General features: G+C 42.4%; 1 protein-coding gene across 5 annotated transcripts in view; it reads left to right on the top strand.

Annotated features, from left to right (window-relative positions):
• The window catches only part of LOC137380089 (ERC protein 2), a 966513-nt gene that overhangs the window by 731868 nt on the left and 216265 nt on the right, over nt 1-18380 (top strand). For all 5 annotated transcript variants that reach the window (XM_068051709.1, XM_068051708.1, XM_068051713.1 and 2 more), the window contains one exon: nt 6050-6178. In XM_068051709.1, coding sequence (XP_067907810.1) covers nt 6050-6178 — 129 coding nt within the window. The remainder of the gene's footprint in view (nt 1-6049; nt 6179-18380) is intronic.

Genomic DNA, 18380 nt, shown 5'->3' on the forward strand with positions numbered 1-18380 from the left:
AAACCTTTCACTGAGGCAAGGAAGCTGCTGTCAGATCTCAGAGTTTAAAGCCTTTCCTGCCAGTCAATTCCCTCTATCCTCTTGCCTTGCTTTACCTGGCAAGTTCCAGGAAGCCTAGGAAATCTGTGCGCACAGTTAAAAGACAAAATCCTGGGTTAAAACTGCAGGTAATTACCATTGAACCTATTTAAGTGTCAGACCAGCTTGTACCACAGAGGTGTCTCGTGTATTGAAGAACACGCTCGGTTAAAGGCCGAAGTTGGCAGGATCCTGCAGGCTTTCTGACACGCCGGCAATTTCTGGTATTTTACTTGACACCTCATAGAAACCCACCCACCTTGGCAGCTTAAAATATCTCCCACCTTACTGTCTCCTCCCTGTTGTCTGTTTACAGCCAGGACATATCTATCCTGATCTTTGGCATGCTTATGTAACTTAAATTTCCTGTGCCTCCATTCAGATGCAGATTTTGACTGCAACTTCAGAATCAGAGTCCATTACTTCGGTCTCTCCTTTTTTCTCTTCTCTTCACCCAACTTGGGTCCTTTTCTCCTGTCTCCTTGCCTTCCTGTCCACAATCCTGCTGCCCAGTCATGCCACTTTCATTTCTCCCCATTCAGGTACTCTCCCTTCCCCCCACCCCCCCACTGCACACCATCTCCCCCTCCCCCGCCCCCCCCAATCCTTACCCACCGTCCTATCCCAAGTCTTCACTATTCCTCTGCTGTCCTACACTCTTTGCCATCCCAGACTTGAATACCTCTTGAATAAGCCCACAGCTACTATCTGTGCCTTTCTCAGAATCCTGCAAAGAGTCCATAGAGGCATTTCTCTCTGCTTTCTTATGAGCAGCAATTACCCATCCTTGTTGAAGGAAAGAAAAGAAAGACTTCCATTTATATAGCGCCTTTCACAACCACCGGAAATATCTCTGCACTTTACAGCCAACGAAGTACTTTTTGAAGTGTAGTCACTGTTGTAGTGCAGAAAATGCAGCAGCCAGTATGTGTAGTATAAGGTAAAAGCAAAATACTGCAGATGTTGGGAATCTGAAATAAAAACAAAGTGCTGGAAATGCTCAGCAGCCCTAGCAGCATCAGTGGAGAAAGAAACAGAATAAACATTTCAGGTCTGTGACATTTCATCAGAACTCATCAGGTGCTGACAAACCTGTTGAGTATTTCCAGCACTTTCTGTTTTTATTATGTATAGTATAAGGGTCTGAAAGAGTTTGAGACAGAAAGAGTAACGCCTCCCATTGTAATGATGATAAAGTAGTAGTCACATGGGTATTAGGCTGAGAAGAAGCGAGAAGAAGCTAGAAGTAGCATGAGGTGTGTTGGCTAGACAGGCTTCTGGAGAGTGTAAATAGTTATATGTAGATAATAAATAAGTTATTCTTTTAGCCCTACAAAGACCTTTGTGAACAACACTTGATCTACGCTACAATAAAGGCCTGCTCAGGTCGGGAAAAAGAACCTGACCTGAACCCAGCCGATCCACAGTGAGCCCGAGCTGGCCCGAGTCCCTCCAATTTCGACCCGAGCCCGACCCCGACTCGACCTGACCCCGACCCGACCATCCCTTTACTTACCTTCCGACCGGGAAGCTCCAGAAAGCTGCAGCGCATGCGTGATGACGTCATAGTGACGTCACTCGCTCACTGCGCAGACTCAGTTTCGTCCCGGACTCCCAGCTCAGGTAAGTTTTTTATTTTTAATACTTACCGGCAGAGCATTTACCACGTGTGTCCGGTCCGAGCCCAAAAGCCAGACGCGGAAGAGGGGCCCGACCCCACCCGAACCCGACACATGTCGTCAGGTCCCGTCGAGTTCGGGTCGGGTAGCAGGCCTTTACGCTACAATACACAACAGCATGTGCACAGCAAACTCCCAGAAACAGCAATGTGATAATGACCGGATAATTTGTTTTTGTGATGTTGATTGAGGGATAAATCTCAGCCAGGACACAAGGGATAACTCCTCTAGTGTTTTTCGAAATAGTGCTGTGGGATCTTTTACATCCACCCAAGGCATAGCTGACACTGCACTGACACTGTTGCCAGTCTTTCTGCACAGAACACTCACTCTTTCCATCACCAACCTTATCACCGACCTGCTTGCAGATCAACAATCACCATCCCTCTCTGCACGTCCTTCCAGACTATCCGTTCACTTGCGACTAAAGCCCTTACCATGCATGACCTTATTGTGGATAGTTGCATTGGCTTCATGGCCTTAACGGAAACCTATCTCCCGTTGACAGCACAGACCCGAACTAAAGACTACTTACCTATCTATACTTTTCACCATGTGTCCTGCCCTGCTGTGATGATGATGTGACACTTCGCGTTAGTCTCACCTTGGTGTCTCTCCCTACTTCTCTGGCATCTTCTCTTCCTAACAGCTCACCCTTGTTCCGTCCCTTTTGCCTCTCCTTTAAAATCTAATTTTTTATGACCCCACCGCAGCCTGATTCAGAGTTTCTCACCAAGATATCTTCACTGCTTACTTCCCTCAGCTTCTGTACTGGTCAGCTCCTCATCCTGGATAATCTGAATTGTGATCTCAACATCCCTGCCCTCCCTCCTCTGATTTCATTGCCCACTTGTGTACTCCCTTAACCTCACCCATATTAACAGCCACCCCTCAACCTTGACATTTCACAAGGCCTTTCTATTCCTATTATCTCAAACACAAACAAAACCATCCCTGATTACTTCCTTGTTTTGCTGAATACTCTGATCCCCCTCCATCCCCACTTCTTTCTGTGTCGACCCCTGGAAAAACACCCTCAAATCCTTTACAACTGCGTTTTCAAATTCCAAACTTTGGCCATCCATTGGTCACAATACTAATGAATCTGTTGATTTGCTTAATCACTCTCTCACTAGTCTTTGTCTTTCCCCAGTATATCCTGGCATGGTCCCTATCTTCGTTTCCTCAAGTCCAAGGGACACAGACTTAAACATATCTTGCACTAAACTGGCTTAGCTGATCATTACCAGATTTGGCTGGACCACATCAAACACTACCAGGCCCAGCTCGCCTCTGCTAAAACTGTTCATTATTTCAGAATCATCCTGGAATGCAAATGTAAACCCTGTCTTTTCTCACTGCCAAGCGTCTCTTTAAACCACTCTAACATGACTGGCCACTTTATGGGAAAGGATTGGGAACTTGCTGAATTTGCAGGTGCCTTTCTGTAACAGATGGTGATCTGGTATTTCAGGATCCTGCATCACTGTCTCAGCTTCAATTGCATCTTTGAAGCTGTTTGAAATGTACATGCTACATTCCGCTGCAGTCTAGTAGTATTTGAGTTTGATTTGACGTTATTTCAGAAAGCTGTTTTTGTTAAATTTCCTTCTTTGATTTTGTGTGAAAGCATAAGGGACTTCTCATCACTATACTTTGGAAAGGAGAGGTTGGTACCTTGTGGTCGCACCTGGGTACCCATTACTCTCAATGTAATTTGAACGATTATTAGTGATATATCGATTAAAAGGCATTTAGCTGCCCAATCAGATGATTGGTTCTAAATTTCTAATATTATACCCCAATCTGTGTAGTTCTAGTACTCTTTACATAATATTGAATGGTGTGTGACTTCTTTTCTTTTAAGTTCTTTCAGTTGTTAAGAGCAAATTCAGTTCGTGAAGAAATGGCTTCTCTATTAAGAGATCCTGTCATCAATAGTTGGCAATTTGTTGTTAACTGATTACAGAAAATATTAGGTAAGGATAACTTGTCTCTGAAGCAAATTGAGAAATAAATCATGTAAAATCTAAAAGCCATACACAGTCCATCGGATAGCATTTTAGGTGATCATGGAACATGGCATTTAGTCCCATTTACAATGGGGAAGTTAAGGCATGCAACAAAACGGCTGTTAACAGGCCCTTGATTCCCATGAGAATTACTGTTAAATGTTGCTTCTTGTAGTTCGTTAGAATTATTTCCTCCATGGGAAGAGATTTTATTTCTTGCCTGTCCATTGTTCTGAACTTGCCAGTCAAATTCAGTAGCGTTCTACATGGATAGCCAAGATCACTTTGAATTTTTTAGGTCCTTTAGAGTTAGTGTGTGTGGGCAGATAATAGAACCAATGTGGGGGAAAGGAGGGATGGACAAATATGAAGAAGGAAGAGATGGGGGAAGAGAGGGAGTGGGGTAAGGAGGGGATAAAGGAAAAGGGGGAGGAGAGGGAGAATGGGAGGGGATGCTGTTCAGTGGTAGGAATGTCTCTACCTGGGAAATTCTGACAGTGCAAGGGGATGGGTGTTGCCCATGACTGGAAATTTCAGCCAGCTGTGGAAGTGCTGAGGAAAGGAAACTCAGACCAATGGCTAGGGGGTTGAGTGCAGCCCAAGACTTTTTGCTCATTGTTTGGCGGGATGGTGGTTGGGCAGGGGAGAGGAGTCCACAAATCTCTATCATAGCAGAGGGTAGTTTTTATTTATTTCGCTGCAATTTCATTGCAATTCCACTGTTTGAGTTTTAGTGTGGCTGACTTCGACACAACATTTATCATGACTTTTTGATGACACTTCATCTCCATTTTGGTTGAGGTGGAGAGGATATTTGTCGGGATTGACACTTTCTCAGCCTCGCCATCTCTCTAATCCTCTTCGTCTTCACTCCGTCAATCACAAATGAAACTATCACTCACCACTCCTCACTTCCCTTACCACTCAGAACTTCCACTTTCCTCCAACTCCATTCCATTTATTATTTATCATGGCACAAATTTTCCTTGACTTCCTCGTTAACTCTCAAACTTCCAAATCCATCTCCTTTGATATTCCACATATCATTACAACCCTACCACTGTCAACCTGCTCAGTTGCATTCTTATTTATGCTCTCAACACCCTCGCCTCATCTATGTTGCATTTATGGCCCATAGACTTGAGGAAAACACACTTGAAACAGAACTGACCTAATCATTCATTATCAGATTTGGCTCCATCATAGGGAACTCAGCCATGCTAGGAGATCTGAAATAAAAACAGAAAATACTGGGAAGTCTCCGCAGGTCAGGGACTTGCTATGACCCTTCATCAGAACCCTCTGACAAAAGTCCATCGGCCTGAAATTTTAGCCCTACCTTCTTTACTCCACAGATGCTGCCTGACTAGCTGAGAGTTTCCAGTACTTTCTGTTATTATTTAATTATTTGAAAATGGAAGGTGAGTTTTCCAGCTTTTTAATATGCAACCATACTATCTTTGGTCTTTAAAGATGCTTTCAAGCAAACTTTGACTACAGGTCCAAATACCAGAAAGTGAGTTCCTCAAACGAAAATATGCAACTGACATTAAGAGAGAATGTTGTTGAAAATTTCAGTTATTTTAACCTGACCTTTTCGGAATTAAATAAAAATTGGGGGGAATAAATGCTGTGTGACACACTGTACATATTGTTTCTAATGGTAGCCAGCATTGAATCTAGTGCTAATGCTCTACCCTGTTTCCAGATGGAGGAAGGCATACAAATGATTGATGCCCTGGATACACACCCCAGGCTTATGGTAGAAGCTATTGTTGTATGCTGTAACTTTCTGAATGAATAAATTATGCCATATTATTTTCTTGCTAATACTTTCTAGGATTAATTTTAATTAACCAGGTTAACCTCTACTTATCAAAGCAGGATGATCTAATTCCTCTAGGATTTGCTTTTGAATGTGATTAAATGAAAGCTTTTGCTATTTTGAATGAGATGTTGCCTTTCTTCAATATCTATGATTTTTTAAAAAACATTGTTAATTTTTGCATGGCTACCTGAAAATCGGGTGCATTGCCATAATTTGGAGGAGATGCATTGGCTTTTAATTGATTGTTTTCTTTTCTCTCTTCACTGGTACTCTTACAGAATGAAAGGCCGAGTTAAAGCTGAATTCCAGCATGCAGTTCTTTTCATTCCTCCTTTTGTTTTAGTAATTGGCTCTGCTTTGGATCGGTTTCAATATCAAAGGCATTTTGGCTTTTATCCTTTAAGAAGCCTTTGAAAGATTAGACCATTTAATTATCACTTTTCTTTCCTTAGACACAAAATCGGATGAAACTTATGGCAGATAATTATGACGACGATCACCATCACCATCACCATCACCACCATCACCATCGTTCACCAGCAAGATCACAGCACAGTAACCATAGACCCTCTCCTGATCAGGTGAGTCTCAAACAGTCTTGCCAAGAAACAGCCGTACTCTTCTGTTGGATCATTTTGTACCAACCACTTGATAAATTTCATTTTGCATCCATGACAAATTAGAAAATGTACTGCCAGCCACTGATGACACAAGCTCAATCTTTGTCATAATTTATTTCCAGTTCAGTTGACAAGGCAAATTTATTACAAGAGCTGAAAGTGCTTGCTGTCTATACTTGTCTGGCAACTGAATAATGCTGCTAGCTAAGCTTGAGGAAGGGGAAAGCTAATCTTTATGAATGATGGTGTTTAGTTGTGTGTGATTGCACTGTAGCATACATCATATGTTCACATTCTAACATTTTTTTACTATTCTATTATTGTTCACGGCAAAATACAAACCAATCTTTACAGTTTTGGATATATTTACATCAAATTGAATGAGGTTAGACATTTCCAGTTTACTGAAGGACTATTCCCTAATCATGGTAAACCAGAAAGTAATTGCTCCACGTGCTATATGATGGGATTATGAACATCTACTCTGATATGAAATTTGGTTCACAAAGGAGTAATATTTTCCTTATCTGGATGCTTCAATGTTATTTTTACAGATAAAAGGATTGCACAACAGATGCCAGGTTAACAGATCTGTCTGTGAAAGTCAATAGACTTTTATGAATGATAACCTTCAGTGATTTGTTATTTAAGGACATATTTCCAATCAGGATTCTGACATATATTTTCCATTACATTGCGGAAATACTTTGTTTTTACCCTCCTCTGTTACCTGGACTTACCTTTCCTTGTAGGCATGGTCACTGTGGCAAAAGGCTTTGAGGTAGATTATCATCTTCACTGCTTTGCAATGAAAACAAAATCTACACTTTTATCCAAGACTTGGTTTTATAACTTCAGTAGTTCAGGTGTTACTTAGAGCTGGAGTTATGTATTTAGTGAATACCCCTTGAACAAGAGGTTAACCAAGGAGCATTTGTGCAGTATTTTTAGTGGTTAGTAAGATGTATGCTGGTTGATGAATGGTTTGGATGATATATTACTGTTTATGAATTGCATGAAGTGAAATATTTGTATAGTATTCATAAAGTCACAAGTCAAGCTCATATGAAGAAGGCCCTTCAAGATGATATGATCTCGTCCATGGAGAATACAAAATCAGTAGTCTACCAATATAGAATCCAGCTGTTTCCCCAGATGAACCCATTTTTTTAGTTTCAACTTCCCTTCCTTGCATTGTCCTAAATTTGCCCTCCAAAACCCAGAAGCCGTATTTTCTTGCCCTGTTGCCTTATCTGTAAATATCTTTTGCAGTTTACTGCCCTCTATCTCATCCAGTGGTTGATGGACTGTTACAAGTTCCCTTCTGAGATGTCTCTTTCCAAGTCTGATGAGCCTTAGCTTATTAGCTCATTTCTCGCTGCTCTTTCCTTTAGCATCAGGGATGAACTTTCCTGTTCTCTGCACTATCTCCAGGGCCTGGCTGATGCAGTGACCAGAACTTAAATAGTTGTAGTGAGCAGCTAAAAATCTGTATTGGTGCTTCTGGTTAAATTCTGGCTCTTTATTTTATTATTTTCATATAACACAATTAGTTTAGCCATCCATCACCAGATCTGGCTGAACCATCATGAGGCCTTAGTTTCCTCTGCTAAAACAAACCACAAGTCCAGAATCATGCTGGAGATTAAAGATAAACCCCAGCTTCTTTTCAGCTTTATCAACGGTCTCCTTAATACCTTCATTGATGCCACTTAATCCTCACTTCCAACACTAAAAATGAGACTAACCATGTGGCTGCTCTGCTTCTTCCTTACCATTCTCTTTTCCTTTGTCCACCAACCTCCCAACAGGCTTGGTGTCTCAGGGTGAGAGGTTTGGCAGGGGCAGATGACAGCTAGCCCGGACCAAGCATCCTTCTTTACCTTCTTTCCCCCTTTCCCTTATCACCCCTGTGGCTCATTTTTTGTTCCAGACACACTTTCTGCTCCCCTGTCTCCATTCCCATTCAACTGCTAACCATCCTTTTCCCTTCCTGATCTCAATACCAGCTGACATTGTAAATATTTCCCTATTCTTAAACACTGTCCACCTCACTTTCAAAACTGCTATCATAAACACATGCTCAAAAAAAACCTCTTGATCCCTGTTTCCTGGTAAAATACATGCCCATCTCCAAGCTCCCTTTTCTCTTCAACGTCACAAATGATATTGTCTGTCACCATGACCATGGTGCATTCCTTCCTTCCTTGTTTTTGACCTCTGTGCTGCCTTTGGCATGGTTAACCACACCATCATTCTCAATGACTTTCCTCTATTGTCCAGTTCAGTGGGACTTTCCTTGCTTGGTTGCCCTCTTAGATAATCAGCCATAACCAAAGCATCTCCAGCAATGGCTCCTCTTCTCACACCTTTCACTGTTACCTCTGGAGTCTCCCAAGGAGTTATCCTTGGACCCACCTCTTCCTATATATGATGCTCTGTGGCAACATTATCCATAGACATAGGATCAGCTTTCACCTGTAAGCTGACAACACCTAACTCTACTTTTCCACTACCTTTCCTGACCCCATCACATGCCTCTGTGTTGTCATTCTGCTTGTCTAACATCGAGGGCTGAATTTTATCAGCGCTCCGCGGCGGTACACTGTGAGAGCAGCGGCCTTCCGACATGGAAGTGCCGCCACACAGCCCCCGCAATATTATGCGCAAGGACTGATTTAATTAGAGGGGGTGTCCACCGCGTCCCCATCAACGGCGTCCGGCGCTACCGTGCAGGCACCGACACCATTTTTAAAGGGCTTTAAGCCCTTAGCAAAGATTTAAATTTTTAAAGGTACAGTAGATGTGATATTTTAAAATAAATATTTAGGAGATGGAGGCCCTTCCCCAACCCCCCCCCCCCCCCCCACCCAATGGTCTTTTCATTGCCCGATATTAACAAAAGTTACTTTATTGCCTACCCGAACTTTCCCCCCAACCTTCTAACATTTGCCCTTCAAGCTCTTCCCACAGCCAATAAAAAGTGTTTTCCCTGCTCCCCCACCCCTCCCGCCCTGAAGATTTTATTCATTCCCCCTCCCCACCAGTTCCTTGCCTTGGTGGAGTTCCGAAGGTGTGTGAGTTGCGTTCAGCAGCCGTAAAATCAGACTAAGATGGCTGCTGCCAGCAGGTAAGTTTATTTGCATCTAATTTTTGTTCATTTAAATATTTATTTGAAGGCCCGGCTACCAAGCGGCCCGGGGGTGTGGGGGGGGCTGCACCAAGGTCCCCCACCGCTGGTAATATGCGACGGACCCTTCTCGACATCGGAGGTCAAGGCAGGCCTCTCCCCACAGAATTTTCCTGGCACCTCCCCCCCTGCCACGACTCATGGCGTCAAGGGGCTGGTAAAATTCAGCCCCTAGTCTTGGTTGAATAGCAGTTTCTTCCAGTTAAACTCTGGGAATATTGAAGCTATTGTCTCATCCTCCACCATAAACTTGCCACCAAATCCATTCCCTCCCCAGCCACTATCTCAGGCTGAACCAATCTCAGCATTCTATTTGGCATATCCTCTACATCACCGACTCTACCTCCATAATATCATCTGCCTCTGCCCCGTCTCAACCTATGCTGATACTCTCATCCATGTCATTGTCACCTCCGAACATGATTATTTCAATGCTCTCCTAGCCCTCACCTGGCACACATCCTCCACCCTCCACTCAGCTTATCCAAATTCTGCAGCAAAATTCTGCTCAACTAACACTCTTGTCCTTGCTGACCTGTATTGACTACTGTTCTCCCAAAGCCTTCAGTTTAAAGTTTTCCTTATTGACTCTCTCCTCCCTATCTTTCTAACCTCCTATTACCCCTGTTCCTCTGAGACTGGTCTCATGCATTCCCCCCTCCGTTAATCCCACCATTGGCACCTGCAGTTTAAGCTGTCTAGTCCTCATGCTCTGCAATTCCCTTCCTAAACTCCTCCACCTCCCTCTCCTCCTCAAAACCCACCTCTGACTATTTTGTTGCATAACCTGCTGTCTCCTTTATCTTGTTTTGAAAAAGGTGTTCACAGGATGGGGTATCACTGACATTGTTGCTCATACCTATATGCCCAAAGAAGTGGATACTGGGCTGCTGCCTGGTACCACTGCAGTATGTCTAGTGAAGGCTCTAGTGCTGTACAGGCCACTTTAGAGGGCAGTTAACACTAATCCACCTTCATGTGGGTCTGGAGTCACATATAGGCCAGACTGGGTAATTATGGCCAGTTTCTTTCCTGTGAAGGATATTAGTGAATTTTTAGAACAGCCTGGCCTCCGTTTTTGCTACCACCAGCTTATTTTTAATTTTCAGGTTTTTTAAAAAATTGAATTCAGATTCTCTCACTTCCATGGTGGGAATTAAACTTGTTCTCCGAATTATTATTCCAGGTCTCTGGATTACTAGTTAAGTGACACAACTGTTGTACTACTGGTCTCCATTTTTGTCTGATTTCACCTTCGTGAAACAGCCTGGGATGTTTCTCTGTGTTAAAGGTATTATATAAATGCACATTATTGTTCAAAAACTATCAACTTTTAATTCAAAATAAGCACACTTTAAAATATTTGACTTGGGTGATAGTAATGTAACAGTTGTACAATGTCTCAGTGCCCTTTATGAAGAAGTGCAGCTTCATTGCAGACAGATTCTGAGAAGCATAGCATCAGAATTAAACAATTCAGAAAAGGAGATAGACTGTAAGGATTTTATAATGACGTTACAGGTAACAAATAGAGCTGGAATATTTTAAGCTGCCAATATTACGTTCACTTTTGCATTGATGTGAGGTGCTTCCAGATGTGTTTAAATCAAAAAATTGCAGGGCGAAATCATTTTCCAGTCTGATTCCCAAGTGCACTGAGCCAATCTTCTTTTTCTTCTTCTTCTTCTTCGGCCTCCTTGTCTCGAGAGACAATGGGTAAGCGCCTGGAGGTGGTCAGTGGTTTGTGGAGCAGCGCCTGGAGGCCAATATTAGAGTGACAGACTCTTCCACAGGTGCTGCAGAAGAAATTGTTTGTCGGGGCTGTTACACAGTTGGCTCTTTCCTTGTACTTCTGTCTTTTTTCCTGCCAACTGCTAAGTCTCTTTGACTCGCCACACTTTAGCCCCGCCTTTATGGCTGCCCGCCAGCTCTGGCGATCGCTGGCAACTGACTCCCACGACTTGTGATCAATGTCACAGGACTTCATATCGCGTTTGCAGACGTCTTTAAGGCGGAGACATGGATGGCTGGTGGGTCTGATACCAGTGGCGAGCTCGCTGTACAATGTGTCTTTGGGGCAAATTCACGTCCTAGTTGAGAATTGTGAATTCGATCTGAAAGAACCTGGAATTGAAATGCTAAGTGTGACAATGATGGTGTCAGATTACCAATAACGTCCTTAGGAAAGGAAAACTGCAGCCTGTGACTCCAGTCCCACACCAACATGGTTGATTCTTAAATGTCCTCTTGAAGTAGCCTCGCAAGCCAAACTGCTACAAAGATCACTGAATAAACTTCAGCGAATGAAGGCAGCCACCCATCACCAACTTTGCAGGACAACTGGGGATCCTGCCATCTTCCATGCGGCTCACATGGCCAAGCCATCTCAAGCGCCGCTGACTCAGTAGTGTGTATAAGCTGGGGATGTTGGCGGCCTCGAGGACTTTTGTGTTGGAGATACGGTCCTGCCACCTGATGCCAAGTATTCTCCGGAGGCAGCAAAGATGGAATGAATTGAGACATCGCTCTTGGCTGACATACGTTGTCCAGGCCTCGCTGCCATAGAGCAAGGTACTGAGGACACAGGCTTGATACACTCAGACTTTTGTGTTCCGTGTCAGTGTGCCATTTTCCCACACTCTCTTGGCCAGTCTGGACATAGCAGTGGAAGCCTTTCCCATGCGCTTGTTGATTTCTGCATCGAGAGACAGATTACTGGTGATAGTTGAGCCTAGGTAGGTGAACTCTTGAACCACTTCCAGAGCGTGGTCGCTAATATTGATGGATGGAGCATTTCTGACGTCCTGTCCCATGATGTTCGTTTTCTTGAGGCTGATGGTTAGGCCAAATTCATTGCAGGCAGCCGCAAACCTGTCAATGAGTCTCTGCAGACATTCTTCTGTGTGAGATGTTAAAGCAGCATCGTCAGCAAAGAGGAGTTCCCTGATGAGGACTTTCCATACTTCGGTCTTCGCTCTTAGACGGGCAAGGTTGAACAACCTGCCCCCTGATCTTGTGTGGAGGAAAATTCCTTCTTCTGAAGACTTGAACGCATGTGAGAGCAGCAGGGAGAGGAAAATCCCAAACAGTGTTGGTGCGAGAACACAGCCCTGTTTCACGCCACTCAGGATAGGAAAGGGGTCTGATGAGGTGCCGCTATGCTGAATTGTGCCTTTCATATTGTCATGGAATGAGGTGATGATACTTAGTAGCTTTGGTGGACATCCGATCTTTTCTAGTAGTCTGAAGAGACCACGTCTGCTGACGAGGTCAAAGGCTTTGGTGAGGTGAATGAAAGCAATGTAGAGGGGCATCTGTTGTTCGCGGCATTTCTCCTGTATCTGACGAAGGGAGAACAGCATGTCAATGGTCGATCTCTCTGCACGAAAGCCACACTGTGCCTCAGGGTATACGCGCTCGGCCAGCTTCTGGAGCCTGTTTAAAGCGACTCGAGCAAAGACTTTCCCCACTATGCTGAGCAGGGAGATTCCACGGTAGTTGTTGCAGTCACCGCGGTCACCTTTGTTTTTATAGAGGGTGATGATATTGGCATCGCGCATGTCCTGAGGTACTGCTCCCTCATCCCAGCACAGGCAAAGCAGTTCATGGAGTGCTGAGAGTATGGCAGGTTTGGCACTCTTGATTATTTCAAGGGTAATGTTGTCCTTCCCAGGGGCTTTTATGAGCCAATATGAGATCCTATTTTTAGGTAGTCTTATGTCACTTGGACAGAGTGTAGTATAACTCCAGCTCATTGCAACACCATGTTTTTAAATTATCCAGGTCTGTGGAACCTGCCTTGAACTTGAAAAATTTAGTATTGAATACTTTTACCCATATTGTGATAACATAGGGAATTAGCTGCCCCATGAACAGAGCGCTGTGTGTATCCAAGTGGGAAGACGCAGAACTCATTGTGACCTGTAATGTGGCTCTGCTGGCCGAGCATCGCACTGTACAGATACTGGTATGATTACTTTTTGATTACCTTTTGTGCCTGTGCACTAGCTTTTAGCGATTTGTGTGCATGGACACCCAAGTCTTTTTGCTCCTCCACAGTTGGTAGTCTTTCACCATTAAGAAAAATGAAGATCCGAATGCAAGCATAACATTTAATGGCAAACTGGTCACTTGTTTATCAGCATTCACATGAATTCAAACTCTCAAGTGCCACACATTTGAATTTTTGTAAAGAGGATCTATCTTCTCCCACTACCATGCCCCCTCCCCACCAGAAAAAATTGACATGATTGGAGAAATCATATAATCACCAATATGTCACACAATTTTCATGAAGCCATGGATATCATTGTAAACTAGAAGGATTTTACTTTTAAAAAGTTTCAATTTCTTCAATACCTTTTTGCCATAAAATATTGTGCGTAATTATAGTGTTTGTGTGGTATTTTTAAATGGTGCATTTTGTGCTATTTTTTTTTAGATTTGATTTGAGATACAGCACTGAAACAGGCCCTTCGGCCCACCGAGTCTTTGCCGAACATCAGCCACCCATTGATACTAATCCTACTCTAATCCCATATTCCTACCACATCCCCACCTGTCCCTATATTTCTCTACCACCTACCTATACTAGTGACAATTTATAATGGCCAATTTACCTATCAACCTGCAAGTCTTTTGGCTTGTGGGAGGAAACCGGAGCACCCGGAGAAAACCCACGCAGACACAGGGAGAACTTGCAAACTCCACACAGGCAGTACCCGGAATTGAACCCGGGTCCCTGGAGCTGTGAGGCTGCGGTGCTAACCACTGCGCCACTGTTTGTACATTTTAGCATTAAGTACATTTGATACAATAAGGGAGTTCCCAAGTAAATTACCTGCATTATTCAGATTTCTAAAAATATGCTGTTTCACACTCTTCATTTCAGCTAACAAACAAGGTATGAAGATCTAACCTTATTAGAAAATTGCAATTGGCTTAAGCATTTTAAGAAATCTATTTAAGTGGATTAATTCTCATTCTTGCTTCCTAAATCGCTTTGCCTCTCCACCTCCCTATTCCTCTTTAAGCAAAAGATGCATGACTCTGGTAAGCATTCTCAGCTAACTTCCTGATCGTACTGATGTATTTGGGGGATGTATAAACACAGAGATCAGGTAAACGCATAGCAAAAATAATGTAGTTATAATGGGAGATTTTAATTATCACACAGACTGAGAGAAACCATACAACTCACATAGTAAAGGCAATGAATTTCTAGAATGTATTTGCGACAGTTGTCCAGAACAATATGTTCTAAAATCAACAATGGAATGGGCCATACTAGATTTAGTGATGGGTAAGGACCCAGATTTATGTAACAATCTAATAAGGGAACCTCCTGTGAATAGTGGCCATGATATGATTGAATTTGATATTACATTAGAGGGGGAGAAGGGAGAGTCATAAACCAAGGTTTTAAATTTAAGTAAGGCAAGCTTTGAAGGGATGAGAAACAAATTGACCACAATAAACCAGTCTGAACTGGGTAAACCTACAGAGGGAAGTGTGCAAAGAAGAATTTGGTGCAATACAAAATGAGTACATACCCTGTATAAGACAAAAAGCTCCACTTATGTTATTAAGCAACTATAATGAACAAAAGAGGAAAGGAGTCAGTATTAAGCTAAAAGAAAATGCTTACACAAATGCAAGGAAAAGGGGAAATCCAGCAGACTGACAGCACCAAAAAGTAATAACATGGTATATAGAAAGTAATAAAAAATGTAAACAAGGGATGTGATATCAAAGTTAACAGCAAAAATTTTTATGAACATGTTAAGAGAAATAGAGTGGTAAAGGAGAATCTAGGCCCATTAAATAGAGACACAGATGGACTATATTTGATAATGAAGAAATTGTAGACTTTTTAAATGTGTGCTTTGTATCCATTTGTACAGTGGAGGAAAAGGACAAAATATCATTGTTACAAGGGAACCCAAAAATAAATCAAGGGGAGGAACATAATACAGTTTTTTAATGGCAATGAGGAAAATAATGGGAATTAATATAGACAAATTTCCAGGACCTGATGGTCATTCCAGATTATGAAAAGAGATAGATGAAGTAGATGAGGAAATTGCAGACATCTTCATAATTTTGCAAAGCTCTGTAGATTCAGTAATTGTTCTTTTTCTTTGGAAAATTGCAAATGTCATGGTTGATGTCTGTATGCACTTCCAGAAGGCATTTGATATGGTTCTGTGATTGGGAGGCAGGAGTTAGAGAATATTGACAAAGGGAATGTATTCTGATTGTCAGGATGTGACAAGTGGTCTTCCTCTGGAATCTGCACTGAGACCTTAGCTTTTCATCATATATAAATGTCTCAGGTAAAGAAATAGTGTGTTGTGCATCCATGTTTGCAGATGACACTAGGTTAGGATGCACAATAAAGTTTGTGGATGGCAGCAGGAAGTTACAAAGGGACTGTTACGACCAGGTGAGAAAGGGGTCTAGGGGTTCCCTCTCAGCCTTTGCCTGGTTTAACAGTAACAGGGTTTAATTTTAAAAACAGTGTTTTTAGCTCCCCTTCAGTGAATCCTTGTTCACTGCTTTCCAATTATAAGGCAAAGAAATCAGACAGGTTTTATTAGATTTAAACAAGAAAGGTGGAAGTTTATTAACCTTAAACTCTAATCCAGTTAACGACTACGAATATGTGACGCGACCACGCTAGCATGCATACATAATAAACACGCAGCTGGAGACAGAAAAAGTAGAAAGGATAAAGGAGAAAAGTTTGAGGCAATAGCTGGGTGTATTTACAGACCTTTGAGTTCAATGTGGAGTCTTTGGTTGCTGGTAAGTCTTGCTGTTCATTGGGGCCCAGTGCATGCTTTAACTTGTTTCAATGTAGGAGTCTTCTCTCTCTTGAGGTTTAAGCAACTTCAGTGGGTCCGGAGGCTTGTGAGAAAGTGAGAGAGAGCCAGCCAGGAGAGAGGCTGTCTTGTTCAGGTTCAATAGCAATCTGCAGTCTGTCTTCAAACTGTCCTGTGTCTAGTTCATAAAGCTTGGGCCAGCAGGTTAGTCATGTGACCAGTTGGTTTAACCACTCGTGCATTTGTGGATTCTCCATCTTAGCAGACACTGGAATGCAAGCTTCCTTACACCTTCACTGTCTGGTGGTCAAAATCCATTTAGGTTAATTGGACCAGAGAGTAGTTGCTTTATCTCTCCAAGCACCGTCTCTTAGTATGCAAATGTCCTCCAGCAAAATGTCTGGTCATTTAAACAGTTCATTTCTTCACTCCAGTAACAGTTTAAAATTAATTTTAATATGACAAAATTAATATGCCTCATTCTTGGCAGTTGGGGATCTTCATGACAGGGACATAGATTATGCAAGTGGGTAAAACTGCGGCAGATGGCGTTCAGTGTTGGGAAGTTTGAGGTCAGCCACTGTAGATCTGAAAAAGACATCTCAAAATATTTTAATGGTGAGAGACTAGGAATTGTGGTGGAGCAGAGGGACTTGTGTATCCATGCACAGAATTTTCAAGATCTGAGATTGATAAATTTTTGGTAATTAAGAGTATCGAGGGATATAGAGCAAAGGCGGGTAAGTGAAGTTGAGGTACAGATCTTCCATGATCTCATAGAATGGTTGAACTGACTCAAGGGAATGATTAGCATACTCCTGTTTCTGTGTTCTTAAGCTGTTGATTAAAAATAACCAAATTACAGATCATTGTACCGTAGCCCATATAATCACCTATTCAACAATTCAATCTGAGTGAAAATGGGTTAAAAACAAAATATATGTGCTTTTCAGAAGAGTGATCAGGCTGTTACTGTCTGTCAACCAAAAAAATCATTTAATAGGAGTAAAGGCTGTCGGTGGGTGCTGTGGTATCAGTGGTTAAAGTGCTTGCCTTGTAAACAGGATCCTAGATTCAAATACAAGTGGTGCCTTTGATTCATGTCTGCGTGGACCTGCTGGGCTGCATGTCCTTCTGTGCTGTAATAACTCTATAATAGAACCAATCACTTATGTTAGAATTTGGAACTGGAAACAACCAGAAACATTGAAGGATGGGACTTTAGTCGACCAGAACTAATCATAGGATCTTACGGCATAGAAGGAGGCTATTTGGCTCTTTGAAAGAGCTGTCCAATTTAATCCCACACCACAGCTTTTTCCCCATGCCTCTCTTCAAGTACATGTCCTATTGCCTTTTGAAATTTCCCATGGAATCCACTTCTACCACCCTTTCAGACTTTAGTCGCCCTCTGTGAAAAAATTCTCATTTTTCCTCTATTTAGTCATAGAGTCATTTACTGCACAGAAGTAGGTCATTTGGCCCATTGAGTCCATGCTAGAAATACTTGCCAATTATTTTAAATATATAACCCCTTGTTACTGACCCACGTGCCAGAGGAAACAGTTTCTCCCAACTTGTTCTGTCAAAACCCATTATAATTTTTAATATCTGAATTAGGTCTCCCAATAATCTACTCTGTTCTAAGAAGAAGAATCCTATTCTTCTCCAATCTCTCCACGAAACTGATGTCCCTTATTTCTGGAATCATCCTGGTAAACCTATTCAGTAACCTCTCCAAGGTCTTCATATCCTTCCTAAAGTGTGGTCCCTAGAACTGGACACAATACTTCAGCTGAGGCCTAACCAATGATCTGTAGAGGTTCAGCATGACTTCCTTGTTTTTGTATTCGATGGCCCTATTTACAAAGCCAAGTATCCTATATGCTTTTTTTAACTGTCATAGCAATTTGCCCTGCCACCTTCAAAGGTTTGTGAATATGCACCCCCATGTCGTCCTCCTTTTGCAACCTGCTCACAGTGGTACCATTTGCATTATACTGCCTCTCCATCTTGTTCTTCCCAGAGTGCATCACATCACACTTATTGGCAGAAAATTGCAGCTGCCATGTGCCCATCTCATCTAAAAATCTATGTCCTCCAGAAGTCTGCTACTATCCTCCTCACTATTTATAAGTTTGCCAAGTTC

The sequence above is a fragment of the Heterodontus francisci genome, chromosome 19, assembly GCF_036365525.1.
Source record: "Heterodontus francisci isolate sHetFra1 chromosome 19, sHetFra1.hap1, whole genome shotgun sequence".
Lineage (NCBI taxonomy): Eukaryota > Metazoa > Chordata > Chondrichthyes > Heterodontiformes > Heterodontidae > Heterodontus > Heterodontus francisci.